At 48.8% G+C, this 26,084-nt stretch overlaps 1 protein-coding gene across 4 annotated transcripts in view; it reads right to left on the minus strand.

Annotated features, from left to right (window-relative positions):
* The window catches only part of SLC22A23 (solute carrier family 22 member 23), a 163,814-nt gene that overhangs the window by 87,641 nt on the left and 50,089 nt on the right, over positions 1–26,084 (minus strand). The window contains exon 4 of one of the 4 annotated variants that reach the window (XM_076010439.1): positions 640–25,453. The exons of the other annotated variants lie outside the window; for them this stretch is intronic. Within the exon in view, the coding sequence (XP_075866554.1) occupies positions 25,152–25,453 (302 nt within the window). The 3' untranslated portion in view covers positions 640–25,151. Of the gene's footprint in view, positions 1–639; positions 25,454–26,084 lie in introns of those variants that run through there. 4 annotated transcript variants of the gene reach the window in all.

The following is a 26,084-nucleotide window of genomic DNA, read 5'->3' on the forward strand; positions in this document are numbered from 1 at the left end:
CGTGGGGCCTCGGGCCGCCTTGTGAGCACCCGTGCCTCCTCTGTTGAGTGGTGCTGAATGTCCACGGCAGCACGCCGCGGCGGGGATGGGTCAGTGTGTGCTCAGTGCCTGCTATAGCTCCTGACTCAACAGACTGCCACTTTACCATTGCTACCAGTAGTGTGCACATACCAGCTTCTCCTGGGTTCTTTGCTCTGCAAGACACCTCACGTGGAAAATGCATCTGCACAATCCATAAAATTGCTGAAGTCCACAAAACTTGCTCAAGACCCCTCCCATAAGCAAAACGCTGGACCAAAATCAGTCCCAGGGAGCTACTAAAGCACAGAGCTTAATATGTCACCTCTCCACCTCCTCCCCAGCAGAAGGGATCCTGGCGACGGTGGGCAGATCTAGTTTAAGCAAGTGGCCTCGTCCCTCCCCCATCCTCCACTCAAAATTAAAGCTTCGTTGAGATTGGTCACTGGTACTCAACACACCTCCCCGAAATTGGTTTCCTCAAGAAGGGGAGGGCAGGACCTCGCAGGCAGTGAGCAGGTGAGCAGCACTTTGCTTACACGCAAACGCGGCAATCAATCATGCCAGGCGCACCCCCGACCCCCGACCTCCGACCCCCGAGGAGGTGCCTTCCACCCCGCCACGCATCTGTCAGCAAACCTTTAGAGCAAAGTGCACGGTCTCGCAAAGGAAATGCTCTTTCCCATGGAGCTTTCTGCTTCCCTGAGGTCACAACTGCATTAGTGGCAAGAGCATCCATTTCATGGCCTTTAGAAGGTCAAAGCACATTTCCAAAACAGTCCAGAAATCAAAGTTTTAAGGCAGGATGAAGGATCACCTGGTATTGTTAGTTGGAAGTTCAATGCCTTGTCCTTTGGTCATCATTGGAAATATCTATTTCTTTTCTCACTGCTTGATGGAAATGTCTATTTCTACATGCCATCATCTTGGGCATTAGTGAGCCAGGCATTTTGGCACCTACAGGGTGTTCTCCCATCACCCCAGAATGAGGCCTCCACAATGCCTGCAGATGGCTCTGCAGCCATCTCACTCCGTAACCGCTCCCCCCAAATCAGTGCAGGCACATGGCACCTGGCCAGGACTGACAACACCTGGGTCTCAGAGCATGGGGAGACAGGGCCAGGCATCCACTAGATGGCTTTACAATATGAGCTTGTAACAATTCCAAGAAGAAAACACTCATGTTCCCATCTCACAGATGAGGAAACTGAGGCTCAGAGAAGTGAGTTAGATTACCCAAAGTCACACAACTAGTAGTGGCAGTAGAAGGGCTTAGAGTGAATCCTAGGTGAGGTTGTCTAGTGGCTTCTATGTTGAAGAACTCCTATTTGTTAGCAATTTAAGATTAGCCACATGAAAGAGAAAGGGGATTATATTCACTCCTGTCCCCACCAGGACACCCAGTGACCCTGACTGGGACTCAAAGCACTAACTATCTTTTCTCCTGCTTAGAACAGGGCAAACGCAGGCACTGGCCTCTGCATTGTTCTTGCAGGGTTGAGCCACGTCTCTTGCATGCCAAGTCCTACTGTGCTGCGTCACCCTCGCCCAGAAGCTCCGGGGCTCAGCATCTTCACCAGAGACTGAGAGGGCTGTTACCTCTCACTGGTTTTGAGTGAGGTCCAGGTGGCCGAGGCAGCGGGAAAGATGGGCAGCCTTTGGGCTGGGAAGTCAAACTACTCACTTCCCACCCTTTTGTGCAGAAGGTATTTTCTGGAAACAGAAGGTTTAATTGAATCCTTGGTTCTACACGACAAAGGACTTGATGGCATCTACATCTTGGAAACGTGCTCCCCACTCTGGCCCCTCACAAGTGTGTTGCCCACGTGGTCCCAGGTTGGCAACGTGAGTCAGGCTGCCCCTCAAGGCCCTTGCCCTGTGCTCAACCTGGCCTACTCCTTGGCCACCTACTTTCAACTTGGCATGGAGACCCAGGGATGGATATCCATGGATTTTCTGGAATTTCATGTGAAAATTTGTGTATGTGCATGTGTGCACATGCATGTGTAACAAATATGTATTTTTCCAGGGGAAGGACCCATAGCTTTCATCAAATTCTGGAAGGGGTCTCTGACCCAGAAATATTCAGAAGATTCAGAAGTACCACTTTAAAAGGAGATTTCATTTCTGTCAGATTGGCCAACTTTCAACATAAAGTGGGTCAGAGTGGTTACAAGTTGAAAAAGTCAAGGATGGGCAATTTAATCTGTAAGTTTTCAGGGAAATGAAAACAAATCCTTTAACATAAGTTATGCAAAAGGATTCCAGTAGGATAGAGAATTGCTAGCTGTGAACGGGGTGGAGGACCAGACTAACGTGAATGGGGGAGAGGAGCGAGGATGGGTGCAGACGCCACACAGGAGAGGGGCCTGGAACAGGCCGGGCAGCAACGGCCTTTCTCCAACATGCACGTCGTTTGGAAGCTGGGTTCTACATGCAGCTTGCTTAGGCTGCACACCAGTTCCTATTTTTACTTAAACCTATGGAAAAAAATGTGTATACGGCACAGAAAAACCTGCTGACACACCAAAATTGCTCAGAGTGATGAGCTAATTAAAATTCTGTGGTCTTTCCCAGGGATGGCTCTATTTTTAACCTAATTCTAACTGTCACTAGGGTGTGAAGTTTATATTTTTTTCTACTAAAATACTTTTTTCCTTCTTAACATTCCCATGAATAATTTAGCCTAGCTGATAATTCCTCCAGTCTCCCTCAAGCATTTCTTCTAAAGACATGGGGACATTTCCACGTCGAGGATAACGAGTAAAAGGGTAAAAACTGTGAATTCTTGTGGTCCACCCACCAGGGCCCATAATTAAATCTAAACAGTCAAAAAAACAAATGGTGACACAAAAGACTGTAGCCCTAGCATTCTAAAAATCATCATCACCCCCCTGTGATTTTTCTCCAACTGCATGTTCTAGTCAGTATCTGTGTCCACAAATGTTTTCTAAAAGTTCATGGGAAACATTTTAGAAATAATGGTATAAATGTATGTTTAGGTTCTCAACTAGAAGCCACAATTTTTAGAGGCCCTGGATTAGTTCACACAAACATTTTAACCAAAAAATTATTGAAGTGGTTCATGCCTTACAATGTGTGCGTGCACACGTGTGTATAACAACAACATGGCTTCAATATTAGAAATGGTTTTCAATACATCTGTTTTCTCTCTCTCTCTCTCTCTCTCTCTCTCTCTCTCTCTCTCTCTCTCTCCCTCTTTCTTTCTTTCTTTCTGCCTGTTCTACTGCCCAGGCTGAAGTGCAGTGGTGCAATCATAGCTCACTGTGACCTCGAACTCCTGGGCTCAAGGGACCCTCCTGTCTCAGACCCCTGAGGAGATGGGACTACAGGATCTGGCCATCATGCCTGGCACATTTTTAAAATACTTCTTTGTAGAGATGAGGTCTCGCTATGCTCAGGCTGGCTGTCCAGTCTTGAACTCCTGGTCTCAAGTGATCCTCTTGCCTCAGCCTTTCAAAGTGCTGGATTCCAGGTGTGAGTCATCTCGCTTGGTCTCGATAAATTTTAAGCATGATTTTTTTTTCTTGTGAAAATTTCCCTTATGTATATCTCCATATTTAAGAGAAAAAAAATATAAACTCAGTACATTGTAACCATAATTAATATTTGTTGAGCATCACAACTTTTCTTTTAGGAGAAAGAGGCAAATTATAAGAAAATAGAGCCAATTTTATCAGGATGCCTGTTAGAAAATGGGCTCTAATAGACTCTGCTGAACTTTATTGAATATATACTTCCATTTAAAAAAATGTCTGGTTGGGAATTTCTTTTCCCCTAAATTTATTGTTTTCATCGATTTTCTTTATAAAACTAAAAGGGTTACATTAGCCATATATAGGAAGGCAAAACAATTCTTTTAAGAATATGCTTTTGTGGGAAATGACTTAAAGGGCATTATTTTTAACAATAAAATGAAAATGCTTAAAACAAGTTTTGGAGAACCCTGAGTGTGGGTCCTCGAGGAACTTCGAGGCTCACCAGGGGTGGGGGTGCACGTGGCCTTCCAAGGGCCGCTCTTGGCTCTAACTTTGTGCGAAGCACAAAGGTGTGAAAAGCAAGGCTTTCTCCCAGGGGAGTGCCAAGCTCCAGACAGAGCCCTAGGAGAGCTGCCAATGGCCGGCCAGGCCTGCTCGGGCTGTCACGGCTGCAGGGCGCACACAGGGCTCCCCAAGCCCTGCCAGGTGGCCTGAGGGGCAGCTCCTGCCCATCCCCTTCAGCACACAGTGGTGGGAGCTCCTCTCACCTGACTGCGGGCCCATGTGCGCAGGGCTGGCTCAAACTCCAAGTTGAGCAAGGCCCCACAATGACCTTGAGTGTGCCTATGCTAGCCTACCTTGTAAACATTCAGTGCAAGGAAAACATCGGTCATGGTTTAATTTCAATAAAATAAATTGATCTCTTGAAACCAACAGGGCTTTCAAAGCCAGTACATCATGACTCACTTCTCTGCAGAGCTGCTGAGGGGTCTCTGACAGCTGAACCCACTGCCACCTGCACCTGGTCCTACCACGGCAGAGTGGGCTTCCAGGGGCTGATAAGAATTAAGTGTTCAATCTCCTGAAAACATCGCCTACCTGAGACTTATTTACCCATTCAGCTGCTCCTGGCAACATGGCCTTGTTCTTCAGGAATCACTTTGTTTTACTTACTCTCCAAGAGATATTGCAACACAAATATGAACTTATTTGAAAAAGTGTCTTGGAGAACCTCTGTAACTGGCTTTCCTCTCCTTGAGCTGACAAGCATTTTATTTTGATGTTTATCTGGTGCCACGGTAACCAGCATGGCTTGAGATTTACTTTTCAGATTTAGCAGCAATTACAGAAAGTCAATTCAGAAACACTTATTGAGTGCCTACCACGTGATAAAAAGGTGAATGAGACATGCCCTTTCCTCAAAAGGGCACAAGTCAGAGTGCCAAGGACTAGACTAGAAATCAGCAGACTTTTCTAGAAAATAGTCAAATGGCAAATATTTTAGGTGTTTTGGGCTACGCGGTTTTTGCCACTGTAAAGCAAAAGCCACCATAGACTCTCACTGAAAGAATGAGCAAGTCTGTGTCCCAGCAAAACTTTATTTATAGACACTGAATATTAAATTTCTTAAATCTTTGTGTGTCACGAAATGTTAATCTTTTGATTTTTTTCAGCTGTTTAAAACTATACAAAGCTTTCATAGCTCACAGACCACATAAAACCAGGCAGCTGTCCACCGTGGCCAGTGAAAGGTGCTTAGAGTCCTGGTTAGACCTGAGGTCTGCCTCTCATCTGCTCTGTGGGTGGAGATGAGTTGCCTGAACTTCCTGAGGCTCAGTTTACTCATCTGTAAAATGGGGATGACAATCTTTGTTTTGTAGGTTTAAAGAATTCGATACCAAAACACAGAAAACACTAAATGTTAGCTGATCTTTTTCCCTGTTGATGATGATGACATTGACTTTGATACCAGCAGCAACAACTAACCTTCCTGAACATTTATTTCCTGTCAGGCACTGTGTTAAGTGCTTTTTATAGTATTTTATGTGAGCTAAGATGCCGTCAATTTTAAGATGAGCCATCATTGAATGTGCCAAGGAAGGAAACGCTGCCAGTTAAGCTCGGACACATCATCAGTTGCAAGATCCTGACTCACAAATGCTAGAGTGTGTGTGGGGGGGCGGGGGTGCATCTTAGAATCAATGCAATCTGTTATCTCCTTTAATCCCACAACCACCCCAGGAGGTAAGTGCTATTATCATCCCTATTTCACAGATGAGGAAACTGAGAAACAGTTTCTGGTCTGCACTCAAACAGTTAGGGAGCATCCGTGCTGAGATTTTGAGCCTGGGCAACCGGGCCCAGACGCTGAGCTCTGCCTCGAGGGCACCGAGTCCTGGGAGGAGCTGGGACACTGGGAACTGAATGTGAGGCAGGGAAGTGCTGCGCAGCGTGGACACGCAGCAGGCCGGCGGGGCCATCATGTCCCTTGGTGTTGCAGAGTGGGGCGTGAATGCAGTAACAGGAGACAGGGATTTGAAAAGGTGGAATAAAATGGCAAGATGCACTAACACCTAAGCACGCAGGCTTCTCCTGATGGCTGAGCTGGCAGGAGGGGTGGGTGGATGCTAAGAGCACACAACACGGACAGAACAGGGCATGAAGAGGAGGCCAGGGAGGTATTTCTGATGCTTAAGCTCCACTTTCTCGTGCGATAGGAAGACAGGAATGTGTGTGGGCCTTGGTGCCCAGCGAGCTTCCCCGAGCTTTCCCGGTGGGGAGAGTAAACACACCCTGTGTGACTCCACGGCAGACTGGGAGCTTGTGCCTGGTTTCCTCTGGACTTTGTCCCGTCTGCCTTTTCCCTCTGCTGGTTTTGCTCTGTGTCCTTTTGCTGTAGTAATTCATAGCCATGAATGTAACTGCATGCTGAGCGCTGAGTCCTCCTAGTAAATCAGCCAACCGGGTGGTCGGGGACCACTGGCACAGCTGGCCTCAGCCAGTTCGTCTAGGAACACTGTTCTCTGCGGTGGTGCATGGGAGGGAGGCACAGGAAGGCCTGGGAGATGGAGGCCCCTTACTGTTCTGATCCTGAATCAAGGGGCAGCAGAAGCCAGGCCACGGGTCAGCCGTCCTTGCAGCTCCCGTCACGCCCTCGGGTGGTAACGCCACCATCGCTGCCCCTCAGAGACTCCCGTCAAGGGAAGGAGGCAGCGGTGGAGAGGGCGGTGGGGTGGGGAGAACACTGCACGCTGGCCGGCGCCTCCTGCGTGGCCGGCGCTGTCTTAAGCACGTCAACGTTGGCTCACACAGTCCTCGCAGCGCCCCCGGGAGCGGGCCCTGTTGCGACCTCGTCTTCATAGTTACAGACGAGGCGAAGGAACTGCCCGAAGTCATGCTGCCACTTATCAGCTACACACCCCACTACACCTCACTGCCTCTCTCTGGACAAAGAGGCCAGCCCGAACTAGCATAAACACAGGCCCAACTTTACCTACACCGTTTTTTATTTTTAACAGAATTTATTACATGCCACCCAGCACCAGAATTATTTGTGTGCAAATTTTAATGCCTATGCTAGGCTCTCGCCTGGTGGCCAGGCTCACGCCTGCGAATCTTTAGGTCCCTTCACAGCGCCGTGCACGGAGCCGGCAGTCGCCGCCAGCGGGGCACAGAGAATAACCCCCTGGGCTGGGAGGCCGGCACAGTCCAGGGCCGTAGCGACAGGCTGCGGAACACACAGGCACTAATTCTGGTAGGTGGGCGGGAAAGCAACACGGCAGTCACAACACGAGCAGGGGCGGGGCCAGAGAAGGCGGGCTGGAGTATCGGGCGCGCCTTTGCAGCTGGGTGGAAACAAACGATGATGACCTTTAGGTGAAAAGTGAAAAGTTTGAAAGCAACGGCTGCCAGGGAGAAAGAAAGTGACCATGATGAAAGCAGTGACTTGAAAAGATGGATCCAGGGACGGAAAGCAGGGAAGGCATAGGAGGGCCTGGGGCAGGGCGAGCAGCTGGCCAGCTGCCGCAGGGCCCCAATATGACGCCAGCCGGCGAGAGGCAGGCCCGGCCCCGACCGCAGGCAGCTGCAGTGCCAGTCTGCCAGGTGCGACCATGGGCGACGATCTCACACACTTCTCCCCACTTTTCCCTTTCAGGGTTCTCACAGAGTGGGGTTAGAATCGGGGTGGTGGCTGTGGCTTTTAAGAACCATTTCTGAAGAGGAAATTGACGGCTCTGGTATCTAATTAACAGTGGCAGGAGGCTTTAGAGGGTGAGTGGAGAGAACCAAATGAATATTGGTGCTAATGGTGGGAGTAAGGAAGCTTGGGAAGAAAATTCAGATTCTTTACTTCATACAAACATTATGCATAAATGAAAATAATCACTTCAATAGCTGTGAGAAGTAAGACTTTAAATGGCAATAAGCTACAGGAAAAAAGAAAAATAAGCAGAAAAAAATTAAAAACAAGCCCAAGAAAAAACTGAATCAGTTGATAGTTGGTTTATCCACCCCTATTCATCATTTAACATTTTTAGTGCTCCCAGCTTCGAAACAAACCACTCCCTGTCAAAATATTGCTTATAAAATTGCCATTGAGTCTGATGAATTTTCATGATTATCTGAGCAGATTCAGTGTTTGGAAATGAGATATCAGCTACTGACCCTCAGGAAGTGAACTGCTCTTCAAATATTCAGCACAGTTACCCATCCACCTAAACCATTCACTTAACACAGTGGCAGGGCACTATAGTGAGCTTTATTGCCAGAATCAATAAGGCCAGTGGGCTAGTGCTCAGGCTATCGCTGTAGGCAGAGATAGGAGTTCTGGGAGAAACTGCTCGATCTATTTTCAGCAGATGTAATCTACTGCTTTGTGTATAGTCCCTCTCCCCAGGGAGGGGATTTAAAGCCTCTAATGTGTATATTTGTATTGAATATCCAAGGCTGGTATTAAATATGACAGCATATGTACTTCTGCAAGTGTCCCCCTTCCAGTTAATTATCTTGCCTTGGACACATATACTAGGTCACTACTGGCAAGGGCCAAGTTTTGGTTTAATGGGGCAGAAAGAAGAAATCCAGATATGAATGTCTGTCAACTGTCTCTATTTTTATTAAAAGATTTCCCTTAGAGGAAAACACATACCTATTCTGTGTACTTGAAGTTGACTTTTAAGTAGTGGGTAAATTAGGAATTTTGATAGCAGAAATAAATTTGTTTGGTGCGATGTGTATTTCAATTCCATTTCTGGAAGGCATTAGGAAGCCTCTTCAATATTTCATCTTTGAATATTTATAGCTATGTGCATTTCTTTGGAAAAACAGATTGCCTTTAGGGCAATGGAGATGCTGAGGATTTCATTAAACAGCTGTGCCAGTAAGAGCATATCGACGAACACTAGTGCCGGTTCAGAATACAAAGGTTGATTGTGCAATCATTTCAAAGCTGCTTCCATTAGTGGGAAATCAGACCAAACACTGGACACCCAGCCGCCACCTCCCTCTTCATTTTGCTGTCTGAGTTGAGCAACTCATCTGACCACTGCTGTGCCCTGGCCAAAAGAGGCCAAGGCTAAATCGCTGAGTGAAGAAAACCCTCCTGCCGCCCTCTGGCAAGCCGCCCTTTCTGAGCTGGGTCAGAGCCCCTGCCAGACAGCCCCGCCCCCGCCCCTGTAGCTCCCATTTCAGCCATTCCGCGCCTCTTTCACCCTAGAATGTGCCTTCTTGTCCCTTTGCCAGACCAAATACCTCCCTCTCGAGCCCTCCCTTCCACAGGAAGACTTCCCTGTCTCTCGAAGCTCATGCTGTTCTTTCCCTTGTCCTAAATTTCCAATGATTTTCAGCCACTCTGCATCAATCCTTAAATCATTCATTTAGTTTACAAATATTTTCATGCCTATTAAATACTGTTCAGAGTATTTGGGCACAGTTCCCTGTTTTAGATCATTTGGACAAAGATCCGCGGGACACACATTTATTCACCGTGTAGACTAGCCGGAGAGAGAAGGCATCACATAAGAACGGCAAGAACGGCAGGGCGCAGGACAGTGGCCTGGTCCCTGGCTTGGCGGTGGGGAGATAGGAGAAGATCTGTCAAGAAAAAGGGCCTTCTGGGTCAGCCCGACGATAAACTGATAGAATTCGGATATGTGAACGGTGGACAGAGGACAAAGGGCATTGCAGATGGAGGGTAGAGACGAGGGCTTGGGGGAAACCGTCGCGTGGAGCAGGTTAACACAGGGAACACGGGACGGATGGGGAGAGAGCCCACCTATCGCCTGGCCTCCTGCAGCCCTCTCGGGCCCTTCCTTCTGGGGTGGCCCTGTTGTGCCTGAACAGCACAGCGACCGAGAGCCCGCGCCTCCTCTCCCCTGTCTGTGAGCCACGCTTCGAGAGGGCAGGGACCGCCTTCCGTGGCTCCACAGCCAGTCAACTCCAGTGCAGCTGCAGGGTGACACTGTGGCCCTCAAAGTCTCCCGCTGAACACAGTCAGGCTGCAAGGTCAGAGTGGACATCACTTGACCAGGAAGGGCCTCACGCGGCTGAGCGCAGCGGTGGGGTAGGGCGAGGCTGGCAGCAGGAAACTGGCGAGGACACTGTTGGCAACACCCAGGCAAGGTGGCATGGCCAGCACAGTGGCCCTGGGAGGCGGTGTGCTCACACAGGGAGTCTTGTCTCCTCCAGAGAACCGCGGCTGCTGAGCAGACTAGCGCCGTAACAACATCAGCAGTTCCGCCTGACCGGCGATGCTGTTGTCACACAACTCCTAGGAGCAGTTCCTCCAGGGACAGGACACACACCCAGGGAGCCCCAGTGACATCATTATGGAATCTGTTTACCTGTAAGCTGGCAGCGACAGCACATGCCCAAGATACTCGTGACTAATTCCTACATGCCCTGACTCCTCCTTTAACATTTAATATTTTCCACAGCTCCAGACACTCTGTGCTTCTTGCTCAGCTGACCTGGATTCTTTCCCCCAGCCAGGGCCACACTTGTCAGGTGGGGTGCTGTGGGCCAGGTCAGCCTGGCCAGAAGTCCACTGGGCATGAGCAGTGAGAACCTGCAGTTCTCCCAGGAATAAAAGGCTGAAAGGACACGGAAACCTTGGCCCCCCCGTCAGCACTTACACCCGCAGAACGCGACCATTGCTGCTACTGCTGCTTAGGCAATCGCTGCCAATTTCCCTAGAAAAGCCGTTTAATTTTTCCTGTTTTGTATATTTTCTATGTGACAGTTGTGATGTCCCTTCACTACCTGAAGGGCACGAGGCTGTATTAGAAGGCCCAGACGCATCTGTCTGGCCCCTGGCCTCTTAACCACTTGCAGCGGCAGGTATTAACACGAAGGAGGAGCTGCACCGCGGAACAAGCCGTACGTCGAGGCCCAAGCAGAGCCATCTCTACAGGACAGCCCGTCTGGCCCCGCGGCCTGCCCCTTTCGGCGCTGTGCTCTCCATGGGGTAGGTCTGGTGCCCTAACAAGCTCGGCGGAGATTCTCCCACACCTGGCCTGCCTCTGCGGCGAGCTGAGTCAACCAGAGCAGCCTTCCGAAATGCCCTTCTCCACCAAAGGGCCTTCGGCTCCACCTACCAAACACGCTCCTTCCTCTTGGCAAAGTAGTTTTAAAACCGGCCAGATTGGAATTTCTTTGAGGGAATGGTCTACATTTTTAATAACAATCTATAGACTCTAAAAACCACCAAATGCTCCCCAAGAAACTTCAGGGCGTGCTTCTCATCACCAAGGATGAAGCTGATCTTTTCTGCTATGGACCGTGGTCACAGAACTAAAGAACATGCAGCAACTTCAAGGCTTTATACTTGCAGGCCTGGGGGGGGGGGGGTTGGCTGGTGGAGGGAGGATGTGCAGCATTCTCCCCTTGGTTCTGGAAAGTTTAGCTTAAGTGAAAGAAAAAGGCAAGCACAGCTTTTGGGGACTAGAATGCTGCCATTTTCCTTTCCCCTAGCACTAAAATTGTCGTGCTGAGTCTACCCTTGTTTCATAGCACCTTGAACACAAGTTGAAAACTGAAAACTCTGGAATATACGCTTAAGCAGAAGCTTATGCAATTCAAACAGAAGGCACACAGCTGAGGTGGGCTCGGATCACCTGACCACACTCAACAAGCTCCCCTGGCTCCCGGCAGGAGCTTCCAAGGGTTCCTTTGGTTTTGTTCTTTAGGGATGAATAGCATTCCCCAGTATCAGCGTTCTGAGTAGGACCAATTTAAATCTTTGGAGAGAAAGAGTGTGAGTGTGAGTGTGTGTGACGAGGGATGAAAGGCACAGAAATTCCAGACGATCCCTGTTTAGGACATAATAGAAAATGGGTTCTACGCCAGAGCAGTGCTTGATACTCCAATACTGACTTAGTAGGGGTGAATGATTTGCCCAAACTGAACAAATTGAGCAGGTTTTAGAAATGTTTAGATGAAAGTTTCAAACTAAAAGTAATCAGTTTGGGCAAAGAGAAAAATACGTTTGAATATGACACCTCCACTAATCTATCCTATAATATCTGGCATAGTTGGGTAAGAGATCAGGCCTTTCCATAAAGCTGTGGCATTGGTCTGTGGCCTGCTAGGCCCGTCTGCAAAGCTGTGCCGTGCTCCACCCCCACCCAGTCTGTGGAAATTTGTCTTCCATGAAACACAGGGAATGGGGCGGGGAGTGTGTGGGGGTACACAACAAGAGGGGAGCAGCGGGCGGCTGAACCTTCATCTGTAATTACAGTTGTTCCCCATCACTCCATCACCGCCTGAGCTCTGCTCCCCGCCACCATCTGTGGAAAAATTGTTTTCCGTGAAACCAGTCAAACTGGTGCCAAAAAGGTTGGGGTCCACTGCTATAAAGAACTATTTCAAACCACAGTCATAAGTAATTGCAAGAATATTCAAGGGAATAACTAATTTGGATGCATCAGGTGATAGTATCAACATACACTTGAATGGCCTGATAATGGCCTGATCAATGAATCAAATGTTTCTTGACATTATCATGAAACTAGCTATTCTGGTAGATTTAAATCAATATGTACAAAGTCTTATGAAACTGAACTCTATTTTGGAATTTATGTATTGTCTACAAAACTCTATACACCCAAAGTCAACAATAACATTCTTTTATGCTATTACTAACTCATAGCAAGTCATAAAAAAAGTGGTAAAACAAGGACAAGAGAAGATCGCAGTGGGTTTGTGTACCAGCCACAGGCTGCGTCATGTTGCAGTAACAAACAGCCCTTACACATCTCAGAGACTTAACACATCAAAAGTTTGTTTCTTGTTCATAGCACAAGCCACTGAGTTTCGGATCGCGGGCTCTGCTTGTTTCCCAGCAGGGTGATGGTGTGGCCGCCATTGTGAATGCTGCCGCAGGCGGGCAGGAGGCCCGGGGGCTTGCCCACAGCTAACTACACACTCAGCCCGAGGGCACAGGTCACGCCCAGTCACAGCTGGCTGGCCAGGACTAGTCGCACGAACCTGCCCAACCTCGAGAAATACCGGCAAAAAGTGCCGATGCTGTCCATGCATCATTACTTGCAGTCGAGTCTTCAACCTTGCCAAAGTGTTTTGAAGACACATCATGTGAAGTCACTGACCCCATTTCCTGGGTGCTCTGTGTTCTCAGAAAAATGGCTGATGTCCCTAGAGCACTTCGGATCAGAGCCTGAGAACCACCGCTGGGACCGGCGCAGCCCCTCGCAGCGGTTGTCTCTGTCGGGCACGGGGCACAGCCCCGCCTGAGCAAGGCCTGCCTGGCCATTCACTGCAGCACCCAAGCCGCGGTGGGGCCTCAGTTCTTCACTTTCACACTCTGGTCTTTCTCAGGGACGTCTCACCAGGACAGCTCTTGTCTGTTCCGCCATAGCCTGGGCACGAGCAACTACAGGACAGCAGAATGGGACTACGGTGAGGGGTTTCAGGACTAGTCCTCAGTAAAAAGGTACCAACAGCCAACAGTGGGGACCCTTCAGCCAGGCCCCGTACCCTGCTTCTCTGTGCCCCATCTGTGAGGGTGACAGCAGTGAACAGTAAATTCCCTGTTCTTTTCTTTGTCATCACCGTGTGGATCTCACTCAGCCACACTCCTGTCACCCAGATTTGCTGCCACAACAAGCAAGTCACATCCCTCACGATGGTTCTGCGACACAGACGTACATATCCACACTTCAGTAACGAGAAGACCAAGACTGACCCAGATCCTGCTCTCTCTGTCCCAAGCTCGTGCCCTTTCCCTGCTGTGTCCCACCTCACTCACCCGATGTCATGCCCACAGGGGTCCACTTTAACACGAGGAGAATGACTCAGGAAGGGTCAGTCCCCCACTTGTTCTTAGAGCTCCTCAAAGATGCAGCCCTACTCAACTCAACAAGACGAGTCAGCATTTTCTGCACGCGAAGCTGTTCCGCACGCTCCCCAGGGTGACGGGGCTGAGCGTCAGTTCTCACTACACACGGCCAGCGAGGCTCCCGCTCAGATGCTGGAGACGAACCAGGGAAGAGCGAGTCAGGATGAAAGACGGTGAGATGGACATAATAAACTCTGTCCCAGCCTGGCACAGATTCGGAACCCCTAACTTAGAGCAGTATTTTTATTCACAGCTTTGTAATGTAGTATATAAGATATTGACCTTTAAGATGCATTTTGGCCCTAGCCTAAAAATTGCTGTCTTGACTTTTTGTTTTTATTTTGAGACAGAGCCTCACTCTGTCACCCAGGCTAGAGTACAGCTCACTGCAGCCTCAAACTCCTGGGCTCAAGTGATCCTCCTGCCTCAGCCTCCTGAGTAGCTGAGACTATAAGCTTGTGCCACCATGCCCAGCTAATTTCGTATTTTCTGTAGAAACAAGGTCACGCTCCTCTTTAGGCTGGTGTTGAACTCCTGATCTCAAGCGATCCTCCCACCTCAGCCACCCGGAGTGCTGGGATTACAGGTGAGAGCCACCATACCCAGCCACTATCTTGACTTTCATTTTGCCTTATGGCCCTATGAGGTGCCATGAGCCCAGCTCTATCCTTGTCTGTACCAGGCTTAGGGAATCCCCCTGGAGTTGGTGATCAAGGTTTCCTGTCTCTGACCCAGTAGCAATCTTGTCTTCCCCTCCAACTAGGTGATTCATCTGGAGCAGAGATTGACAAACTATAGCCTGTGGGCCAAATTTGGCTCATTGCCTGTTCTTGTAAATAAAGTTTTATTGGAACATCCATTTGTTTACATATAATCTATGACTGCTTTCATGCTACAGTGGCAGAGTTAAGTAGTTATGACAAAAAACATATGGTCTGCAAAGCTTAAAATATTTACCATCTGGGACATTACATAGAAAGTTTACTGGGGTCTGGTCTGGAGTACAGTGACAAGGGAAGGTGTAGGGAGGGACGAGCCCTTGCCAAACAAGCGTGGCACTGCTGCTGGTTACTGATAGCATGATCCATGGTGACCCCCTTGCTACTAACAGGCAGACCCAAGTTTCATTTAACAAATATTTTCATTTCATGCCAGATCCTGGGGCATGACAAACTAGCAAGATAAACTCTACCTGCCCCTCCAGAGTTTGAAACTGCGTGTCCAGGTGAAGACGAGGGGTGAGGGAACGCAAAGGGATGGAAAAGCAATGACAACCCACACAAAAACGGTGGCACATTCAGCCCACAGAGACACAAATGAATTCTAAAGCTATGAAGATCGACACGGATGGCACCTCAGGAATAATGCAAGTGACATGAAGTGTATATGAGAACACACACAGCATCATTCAACTTATTAAAAGCGCAAAAAATGTGCAAAACTAAATGATATAGTTTATGGGTACTAACAGATGAGGTAAAAATACAAAGAAAAGTGTAAAGGGAGTGAATAACACAAAATTCAGGCTTGTCATTAGTCTGAGGGTGGGGCGGGGAGGACACACGGGGCACTCAAAGGCACAAGCTAGGTGGCGAGTCCACCATGTGCATGGGGCCAGGACCCCTTATAGTTGACATGTATCTTGTTAGCATTTTCATATCTACTCACTAGTTAATAAAATAAAATTAAACAATTTCGAATGTGGACTCAATGGGACGGGTGTGGATTCCTCTGCTAGGGCAGCAGCCACTGCTGTGGGCACAGAGAGGAGGGGCCTCTAACTCCTGTGCGAGGGGCCAAAGGAAAATCCCTAGAAAAAATGGCACACACATCACTAAGGACTTTACGAACAAATGTCACCCTGAGAAAAAGTCACAGGAAGCAGTCCAGCAAAAGTCTAGCGATGACACAGATTGCAAGGTTTTCAAGGAACTGAAATCAGCTCAGTAGAATGAGCGGACATGTGAGGAGAGGGTGGAGGAGGCTGAGAGGCCCGCTGGGGCCCGACCACGCGCTGGACAAGCCACAGGAAAGACTTTATTCTAGAAGCAACGAGAGCCTTTGACAATGTAAGGTCTGGAACAGAGTGACACGGTCAGAGTTGTTGTTCTAAAAGATTCTCTGGCTATGAAAACATCAGCTTCTTCTACTGTCCCCAGGTCCTCTCAGGTGTCTGCTGGGTTGAGAACAGGGCCGGTTCCTCGGGCGTGCAGCCGTGAGGCACGCCCCCACGAGTGGGGGGCGAACTGGTGCCGGGCCACACCGACACAAGGCCTCGGCCCCACAGCAGCGGCTTGCGCACTATGGGCTGCTGAAAGCAGGAGGGGGTAATTTAGTGTAACTTGATTTTTTGTACATCAAATGAAATATCTGTGTACTAGGAGAGCTTGCAATTGTAAAGACATTCCTCAATGAATTTTTGCAAAGCAGTTGCTCCTTCTCTAAATTAAAGAAACTTTTACCATATGTGAACTTTATAAAAACAGGTTTTAATCTATGAGACTCATTTTAAACAAGCACTTCTGTCTAAAAATGCTTCTTAATCCTTTAAAAATATAGATAAGTAAAAACTATGAATACTATAAACATTTTATAAATACTTCTAAATCCTATCAGTGGGAAAATCACTTAAAAAACACATTTCCTGGTGACAAGAGGAGACATGGAGACATACGACGCCACAAAGAAAACAGAGCATGAAATGGTGCTACCTTCTGGTTGCATCATTACACCACCTAGCTTGAACCTGCACCTTAACTACCAAATAATTATCACCTTGCTTATAGTTACTTCCATTTTTTAAAATGACAATGAAAACTTTTACTTATTGATTCTTTTGGTAAGTTAAACCAGAACCTCAAAGGTAGTCTCCAAAAAATACAGTGATTTTATAAGTCCCCAAACCATATGATCCAGCATCTCCACTGCTGGGTATGTCCCATTAAAGAACTGAAAGCAGGAACTCAAAATGACATCTGTACACCCAGGTTCCTAGCAGCATTATTCACAATAGCTGGAACATGGAAGCAACCCAATGTGAGCGTGTACACAAAATGCAGTATATATTAATTAAGACTGTGATTCAGTCTTAAAAAGCAAGGAAATTCTGACAAATGCTACAACATGGATGAACCTAGACATTATGCTAACTGAATAAGCCAGTTACAAAAGGACAAATATGATTCCATTTATATAAGGATCCCAGAATAGGCAAATTCATAGAAACAGAAGGCAGAACGGTGATTGCCAGGACTAGGGAGGGAGGGACAGGGAGTTGGTGTTTAATGGGGACAGAGTCTCAGTTTGGGAAGATGAGAAAGTTCTGGAGACGGATGGTGGTGATGACTGCACAATAATTTCGACTGAACTGCACACTTAACACATTGACTACCACACTAGAAAAAAGACTTTTCTCTGGGGCAATGGTGTTTTATTATGAAAATAGGATAAAAACTTCAAAGACAAGATGATCCTTTGTAATTTAATGAAGAATTTGTTATTTTTTTGTTTCTGTGAGTTATATGCACCTCACATGGCACTAGAAACAATTTTTTAAATTTATTTCAGTATATTATAGGGGTACAATAGAATAAATTTTTAGATTGCACACCAATTGAGTTGTATGTGACTCATGACATACTTATTGAGTTTGTTTCAAAGAATTGAGTCTTCATATGCTTCACGAGGTCCTGGGACCAAAACTTGTGTGAGTTAAATGTAATTCACAAGGTAGTTAATATGTTAAAAATGGTTAAAATGGTAAATTTTATGGCATGTGTATTTTACCACAATAAAAAAAAAAAGCTTTTCACATTTTTTACCACAATAAAAAAAAAGATACACAAGTATCTTAACCACACAACTGATAAGTTTATTATAGACTGGCCACGTCCCTCACTGTTGGGGCTAATCATCTTAGTCCCCTTAAAAGTCTGTAGCTTCCTGAGGGAGTCCTCTGAGGTCACAGCCTGCGCTCAGTGCCAGCCATGGCTGACCAGGGCTCAGGACATCCCTGCCCACAAACACATGTGCCTGTAACTGGCCCACAGGAAAAACAAAAACTCCCTGTCCTCAAAACAAACAGCATTCCGGAGAGAGTGCTTTGTTACCAGGACAGAGAAACGTATTAGAGCTGGAATGCTGCAAGGGGAAGTTTGGTCATCTCATTTTTTTCAGCTCATATTCTATAAAGAACATCCACAGAATAATCCATTAGGCCTCCAAGATGCTGCAACAAGTGGCCCAGCTCCGAATTCAAGCAGGACTTTGCCAGATTCAACGAGTCTCACTCTAAATGGTACAGCTCTCAAATCCCTCCCTCTGGTCGCTGAAGAGGAGATTTCAATGGGTTTTAAAAACTAACTCCTTTCCACAGTCCTCCTAGGGCTTTAATTATTACAAGATGGATTTATTAAATGACCCAACTGGACATCAGCTAGAGGCGTCTCAAGGAAGTGCTGTGGCCCTGACAGCACACCAGGGGAGTTTAGGAACAAAGGGGAGGGACGGTGAGAAAGGGAGGCAGAGAGGACGCTGTGGGTGGCCAGGCCCAAGCAGGCTCTCCAGGAAGGCAGGCAAGTCTCGGCAATTCGCTCCTCCTGCATATTCCACACACAAAGCCAAACACCGGGAATTCTGTAAGTGGGCCGAGAACGTGTCTTCCTCTTCCTCCCCGAGAAGCTAGCCTGTTTGGAAAAGGGGGGCGGGCTCCAAATCAAGCAGCCGCCAGGAGGCCCATGGTTCTTCTAAGGCAGCCTTGTTCTTGGGCCCACGGAGGAGACTGGCACCGCCAGCCTCTGAAACCGCCTGCTCCTCAGTAGCCCTGCCAAGTGCTGTCAGGACAGCCGAGAGCTTCGAGTGGCCTTCCAGGGCCAGCCTTCTCGTTCAGCAGATGAAGACGACAAACCAGGACTGCTGCCCACCGGTCAGTTGCCTGGGAGGGGCAGAGCTGCAGTGGGACCCTGGCCTCCCACCCAGGGCAGCAGAAAGTCGGAGCCCACACACTGCGCTGCTCACACGGGGACCTGGTGGCTACACAAAGAACGAGGACACGCTTCTACATGGGATGGGCACCCGAGAACGAGGGGGGCAGGCCTTTCTCTGGCTCATCATTGAAATCAGCATTTAGCCTTTCAAATAAACAACACACACACACACACACACACACACCCTCCAACCACACCCAGCTCTTTACCTTAGTTTCTCTTTAAAACCTCAGCAAGTTTTTTTTTTTTTTGTAAATATGCATTTGAAACAGGCACAGCTAGCAGAGAGGTGAAGAATTAAACAGTAGGGGCCCATGCAACATGGGTCTCTGCCCTGTTTCTGGGAGTCCCTGCAATGAACAAAAGGTAAGTGGCTCACTCCTAAGGAACAGAGTGGAGAAAGGGAACGTGGGAGGGTCGGAGGAGAAAGCAGGCAGACACCGTCTGGGCTGACGCAGGTGAGCTTTGATATCAGGGCCCATGACATGATGAGCGGGGTGGTGCTCTTCCCCAAAATGGGTAGCCCCAGTCTGATCAAGAGAGAGTACCAGACAGACCCACGCACAGGGACATCTGCAAGGCACGGGCCCTGCACAGTGCTGTCCTTGCTGTGTCCAGGTCACAAGAGACAAGACTGAGGGGCCGCCACAGATCGGAGGAGACTAAGGAGATGTGACAACCAAATGCAATAGAGTATCCTGGAACAGAACACGGCATTGGAGGGAAAGCTGGTGGAATCTAGACAGACTGCGCAGTCTGGCCAGCAGCCGCGCAGCAACGTCAGCTTCTCGGGCTCGACAGCGGTGCAGCGCGGGTGTGCGGGACGCTCACGGAGGGGAGGTGCGTGAGTGGAGGTTCACAGAAAGCCTCTGTACTGCCTTTAGCACTCTTCCCTAAGTCTGAAATCATTTCAAAATGTTTCAAAAATGCAACTAGAAAGTAAGCATACTGTCTTGCACTCAGTTAAAGAAACGTGGGGGTTGTGGGCTTCTCTCATAGAACTCTCTCAGAGTGGTTGGTGTTGGCAGGAAAGTCGCCGTCCTGCGTGCAACCTGAAGGTGGCAAGTTTGGTGCTCCACCAGTCCACGCCACTTCTTTGGGCGGATTCTCGCTACCTGACAGCGAGGCCCAGCAAGGCACCGTCCCAGCAAATGCAATTTTTGTTACCAGTTGCTCTAAAATCAAATCAAAGCCTGACACAATCTACATGTAAGAGGACAGACCATCTTCCCAGCTCTTGACTTTGCATCATTTTGTAAACAATCAAAATGGCTTGCTGACCTAGAAGAAGGGAGAGGTTAAGCCCTTCCCAGAAACACAGAAGTGGAGTCATTCAACAAACAAATGAGGAAGTTAATCCAACAAATATATTCAGTGCTTGGGGATATGAGGATCAATGGTTCAGATGAAGGCTCTGGTGTCACAGAGCTCACATGTGTCCTCACAGGAGAAATACAACAAATAAAAACAGTGACAGCGTATGTTGATCACATCCACTAGCATCACTAGCATGGTGGCTATCACAAAAACAAAACCAAAAATAACAAATGTTGACGAAGATGCAGAGAAATTGGAATCCTTTATGCCCCATTAGTGGGAATCTAAAACAGTGGTAGCTACTGTGGAAAACAGTGTGGTGGTTCCTCAAAAAAACAAAAATGAAATTACCATGTGATCCAGCAAGCTTCTGAAAATGAACTGAAAGCAGACCTCAAAAAGATATTTGTGCACTCAAGTTCAAAGAAGCATTATTCACAATAGCTAAAACAGGAAAGCAACTCAAGTGTCCATCAACAGACACATGGATGAGCAAAACGTGGCCTGCACGTACAAAGGAATATGATTCAGCCTCAAAAAGGAAATTCTGACACAGGCTACAATGTGGATGAACTTTAAAGACATTATGATCAGTGAAATAAATCTGTCACAAAAGGACAAATAGTATAATGATGCCACTTGTATGAGGCACCTAGGTGTCAGAGCCATAGAAACAAAAAGCAGAATGGTGGTTTCAGGGGCCAGGAGGTGTTGGGGATGGAGAGTTAGTATTTAATGGGGACAAGATTTCAGTTTTGCGAGATGAAAAAGTTCTGGGATGGATGGTGGTGGTGGCTGCATAACAACTTGGATGTACCTAACATTATTGAACTGTGCACTTAAAAATTGTTAAGACGGAAATTTTAACGTTATGTGTTTTCTACTACGATTGAAACTTAAGGGTATGCAGAGAATTAGAGCAGGAGGCTGTGGTAAGAGAAGCGAGCTGGAGAACTCTGAGTGGGCAGCGTGGATGCTCTCTAAGCAGGGAGATGGGGCGGAGGGCGGGACTGATGTCTCCACAGGGCACCCTGGCGTCTTTCCCTCTCCTGCTCCACGGCCCCCACCACCTTTCCAGGCTGCATTCCCACAGTCACCCGCCAGGGTGCTGGAGTCCCGTGTGGCTATCTGGCCTGGAGCTGTGCAGGAAAAAGTACAGGGATGCTGTTGTCCTTCCTGACTTGCCAAAGGATCAGATTCAACGCGTGCAAAGCAGGCATGAGAGGACAGTGCTCGTGCCTGCATTTCGGATTTTTCCCAGCTGCCTGAAATCCACCTGCACAACGCTATACCTGTCAGTGGGGAACACCTTGCTGCAACCCGTCTCAAAGATTTGCTCTCATTGTTATCTTTTTGCTAACTTTGCAAAGCTGATGAACCCATCCTCAAAACTTAATACTCAGCCAGCCAAAGGATGGGCTAAACTCTGAAAGTGACATCATCATTTTGCATTTCAAAAAATGGCTGGTTGAGATGAACGGAACAGACTTCTCCTGGGACACAGCAACCCAAGGCCAGGTGCCCCCGCCTGCGGGTGGGCTTGTCTGCAGCAGGGGCCAGCTGTGAGCCATGATCAGGGAAAGGGAAAGGGGCCCTCTCCACAGCTCTGGGCCCACACTAACCCTCCTGTCCAGGGACACCTAGGAGGAAAAGGCCCTAAAGAACAAAAGGGTAGGATTGCCTGGAAATTTTACAAGCACTCAGCTACCTCGAATAATTGGCCTCAAATCACAGAATACATTCCATCAGGTTTTAAAAGATGTCCCCTCCACACCAAGAATGCAAAGATAGGTATATCCTACACCCCTCTTCCCTGCCCCACTCCTCTCTGCTCCCTCCCCAAAGTTTCACCAAGTCTTGGAGCAAACCTAACACGTGAAAGTTAAGAATTCCCTGCACGTCTGCGGGGACCTCAGTCCACAGGACTTCCCGGGAGGAGCCGTCTGCACAGCCAGAGTGGGCCCCGTGCTGCTCGGGGCCCAGAGCTCCAGAGTGCACTTAGGGCCTGCTGCCGGTTTAAATGCCATCTAAGGAAAGCCTAATGCCCAGTTGTACACACTGGGGCTACCTGGGCTCCATGTCACCATCAGCCTGTTTTCTGCGCCCAAAGCCGGCCGGCGCGCAGCATTCGGACGCGGTGAGTGGACGTGGATGCCGAGTGAGGATGTGGCGTGTACGGAACCATGCTTCTTTCTTTCCTAAACACACCACACTCAGCTCCCGCGGGCTTCAGCGACATGCTGCCTATCTGCCAGGCACGGGCTTGCAGGACCCGAGCCGAGGGCTCCAACATAGTGCCGCGTCCTGCCCATCCGAGCGATCCCAGCGAACCAGGACACTTACTGTTGATGTTGGCGCCGCTCTGTCAACAAACCCGGGAGAGTGCACAGATGGAAAGCAGCGAAGCCGTACCCTGACTCTTTCCAGAGATGGAAAATTTCTCAAACTTTCCAAAAAGCCCCTGATGAGAGGATATAAGATCCGCTCTGTCCCTCCTCTCAGGGAGCTACATGAAAGTAGCAGCAGGGCCTCACGGCAGGCCACACACCTGCCGAGGGAAAGGGGGGAGGACCCCGTGATCATTCGTTATCACCGTCCCCCATCAGTGCTCATTAAAATGTGATTTGCATGCAAATGTTATTCTGACTGGTATTAATTAATCACCAGTTGTAGAATCTGGTTGAGCAATCCATTTTGAATCCAGCCGTTTTGACATCCAGCCCAAATCCATCTGGGTCTCCAGGCTTTTGTGAGAAACCTCAGCAAACTCCCTCACCTTTTCAGAACCACTGGTGTGACACGAGTTGTCCTGCTTCCTCATCTCTAATGTGGGAACTGGACTTCCAGCTTTAACATGAAACAAGCACACACACATGTCTATTCTGTGACACTGCTGCAGAGACTGGGATCGCGTTCTGGGCATTCATTTGCGCATTCAGCCAGTGCCTGGACACCCACTCTGTGCCAGGCTCAAATCTGGGGAGTGGAGAAAGAGTGGAGAGCAGGAAGATAAGGTCTTTGCTGTCATGGCATTTACTCTAGAGTGGGTGAGGGGCATTCAGCGGATGCTAATATGCAAATAAAGATATTTTAAGTAGCAGATTCTTAAAAACAGGCCGGGTGAGTCTAAAGAAATTAGTTGAGTACTGATTACACTAGGTAGCCTGAGAAAGCTTCACAGGTGTAACCTGAACAGAACCCACAGTGATAAGACACAGCCGGGCCTGCAGAGGCCTGGGTGGAGCCTTCCAGGCAGGGGGCAAGGAACCCTAAGGAACCAGCCAGCCGAAAGGTCAGTTAGGCTGGAATGCAGTGCGAGATCAGCAGGGACAGACTGTGGAATTCCACGGGCTGCGGTGAGGAGCTTGGAGCGTGCAGTGGAAGCCATTGGCGCGTGCGGCGAAGGCCGCCAGTCTTCCCTCCAGAACCATCCTCCCCTTCTTCCTACAGGCTGTGCCTGCACACGGCACGACGACGTTCCCAGCCACCTTGCGACTGGGTGTGGGCGGGTTACCGAGTTGTAACCTGGATGTGAGAAGTGGCACCTATGTCTTCTAAGCAGTGACCTCAATGAGAAAGAGTGTTCCCTCCTCCTTCCCACCTCTCTGCTGGCTGGATTAGCATGACAGAAGGGGTCCGGGCGCCCAATGCATGACCTGCCACAGCAGCCCAGACTGACTATACTGATGTAGAAATAAACTCTCTTTCTTGATCTGCTTTTTGATGCTTCAGAAATGAGGCTCTTGTTAACTGCTACAGAGGGTTCGAAGTAGGGGAGTGTAAGGTCTGCTTCACGCTGTAGGAATATGACCCTGGTTGGAGGTGAAGGGTCAGCTATAGAGGTGTGAGTGGAGGTGGGGATGGCAGTCGGGAAGCCACGGCAGTTAGCTGTCCAGGCAAGAAGTGGAGGAGTTGCTTCAGGGGGTTGCAATGGAGGCAGAGAGAGCCCAAAGGACTCAGAATATAATCTGGAGGAAGAGCTGAGAGGACTTGCTCATAAAGGGAGAGAGAGAAGAAAGAGGGGCGACTCATACACAATTTGGGCTTCAGCAACTGCATGGATGATGGTTCTACTGATTGAGGTTGGAAAGAGTAGGGGAGGAATAACTCTGAGGGTGTGGGAGGCAAGAGAGCTCTATTTGGCCACACTGGACTTGAAACGCCATGTGGAATATCCATGAGGCAGCTGGATATATGAGTTTGGAATTCAGTGGGAGGTCAGAGTTGGTGATAGAAATCTGGGAATCCCTAGCATATGATGTTGGTTTTTAATGCCATGTTTTCCAGCACAGCAGACATGAAGAAAGCATAGATGGAGATATGTTGGGAGCCCCAGATCCCACTTTCTGAGGGACAGCAAAGGGAGGACTAACGCCAGGCAGATGTGGTGTCATGGAAGCAAGGAGAGGGAGAGGTCAGGCCGGGTCAGATGCTGCTGAGAAGCTGAGTTAAGAAGAGAGACAATTACGGTGCCTTGGTGGCTCGTGGGATGTGTGCCGTCCCATCAAGAGCGCTGCAGCGGCGCAGGGACCCTGAGAGCCGGAGTGGACTGAGAAAGGAGGAATGAGGCCGAGGGACGAGCTCGGGCTCATGCTTTTGGGAGGTTTCGCTGCGAGAGGGGAGAAAGGAGGCTGCTGACTCTGATTCTACCTGCTGCCTGAACCGGGCCTCCCACAGAGTGGCCACCAGCCACATGTGTCACTGAGACTTAAATTAATTAAAATGAACAAATTCTGTCCCTCAGTCACTCTGGCCGCATCTCCAGCGCGCCCTGGCCGGCGCAGGCAGAGACGTCCGGCCGCGGCCGCGAGCTCTCCCCCAGCTCTGCCGGAGACACCGCGGGTTCCTCCGCAGTTCGCCTTGCCTCGTAGGGTGACGTGTGAGAGAACAAAACACACGTTTACCCATTTGAGTTTACTTTTCTCTTATAACTTAGACATGTGACAAACATCACTCTGACGCCCGTGCCCAGATTCCTTAGGCTCCTGTTGCTAAGCTGTTCATAGTAACTGTCAACTCTGAAGGGACCAGAGGTCTGCACACCTTTCCAGGGGTCCTTATCCTCAGGTGTTCAGTTGTTCCTCCATTCAAAGCTGCCTCCTCACCCTCTGAGAAGGGGATGGGCGCCGGCCTTCCAGCACCGGAGGAGGCGCAGCCCTCCTCCACACGGACGCCAAGAATGGAGCAGCCAACTGTGCAGACGTTCGCTTCCGCCGTCACTAGGTGCAGAGGGAATGCCAAAAAGGAGAGCGTGGAACACAGCAGAAAAGCAGCCGCCCCTGAAGAGAACATGAAATAAGACCCTACAATGACCCCACAAAGGAAATGGAAAATAAGATCCAAGCAGGAATGGGTCAGAGAACACCACTGTGTTTTGGGGTAACGATTACAAAGGAAGCGAGGCATCCGGGTGCTGCAACAGGCCAGGACCACAGCGTGGTCTCAGTGGGTGCATCCAGCAACTCAATAAACCCTTCCTCTCAAAGAGCAAGATCCGTGCATCACAGAGTAGCCAGATGCTGCCCAGCAGCTCCAGGCCCACAGGAACGTGCTGCAATAATTCCTGCATGTGGTCGGCCGGTGGGCTGCGGACACATGGGACCCGAGAAGCCCAAGTAAAACATGAGGAAACAGAACAATAATTCTGAAGAAGGCCATCTTTTCAGTGGCAAAACTGCCAAGGGAGGAATGGTGTTGGTCAATTCATTTATAGGAAACACAGATTTGGATGATCACTTCTCCATTTCACTTTTTCCAGGGGTGCCTTCTGCATCAAAGAGAAAAGTACCGGTTGAACTTGTTAAACTGCACAAACTAGGACTGTTCTATGGCAGCCCATGGGACAAGAGGGCTTGACCCCCACAATTATCTCCCTCAAACACTAAGAAAGCACATAACTTTCTCCCTCAA

The sequence above is a fragment of the Microcebus murinus genome, chromosome 15 (assembly GCF_040939455.1).
Source record: "Microcebus murinus isolate Inina chromosome 15, M.murinus_Inina_mat1.0, whole genome shotgun sequence".
Lineage (NCBI taxonomy): Eukaryota > Metazoa > Chordata > Mammalia > Primates > Cheirogaleidae > Microcebus > Microcebus murinus.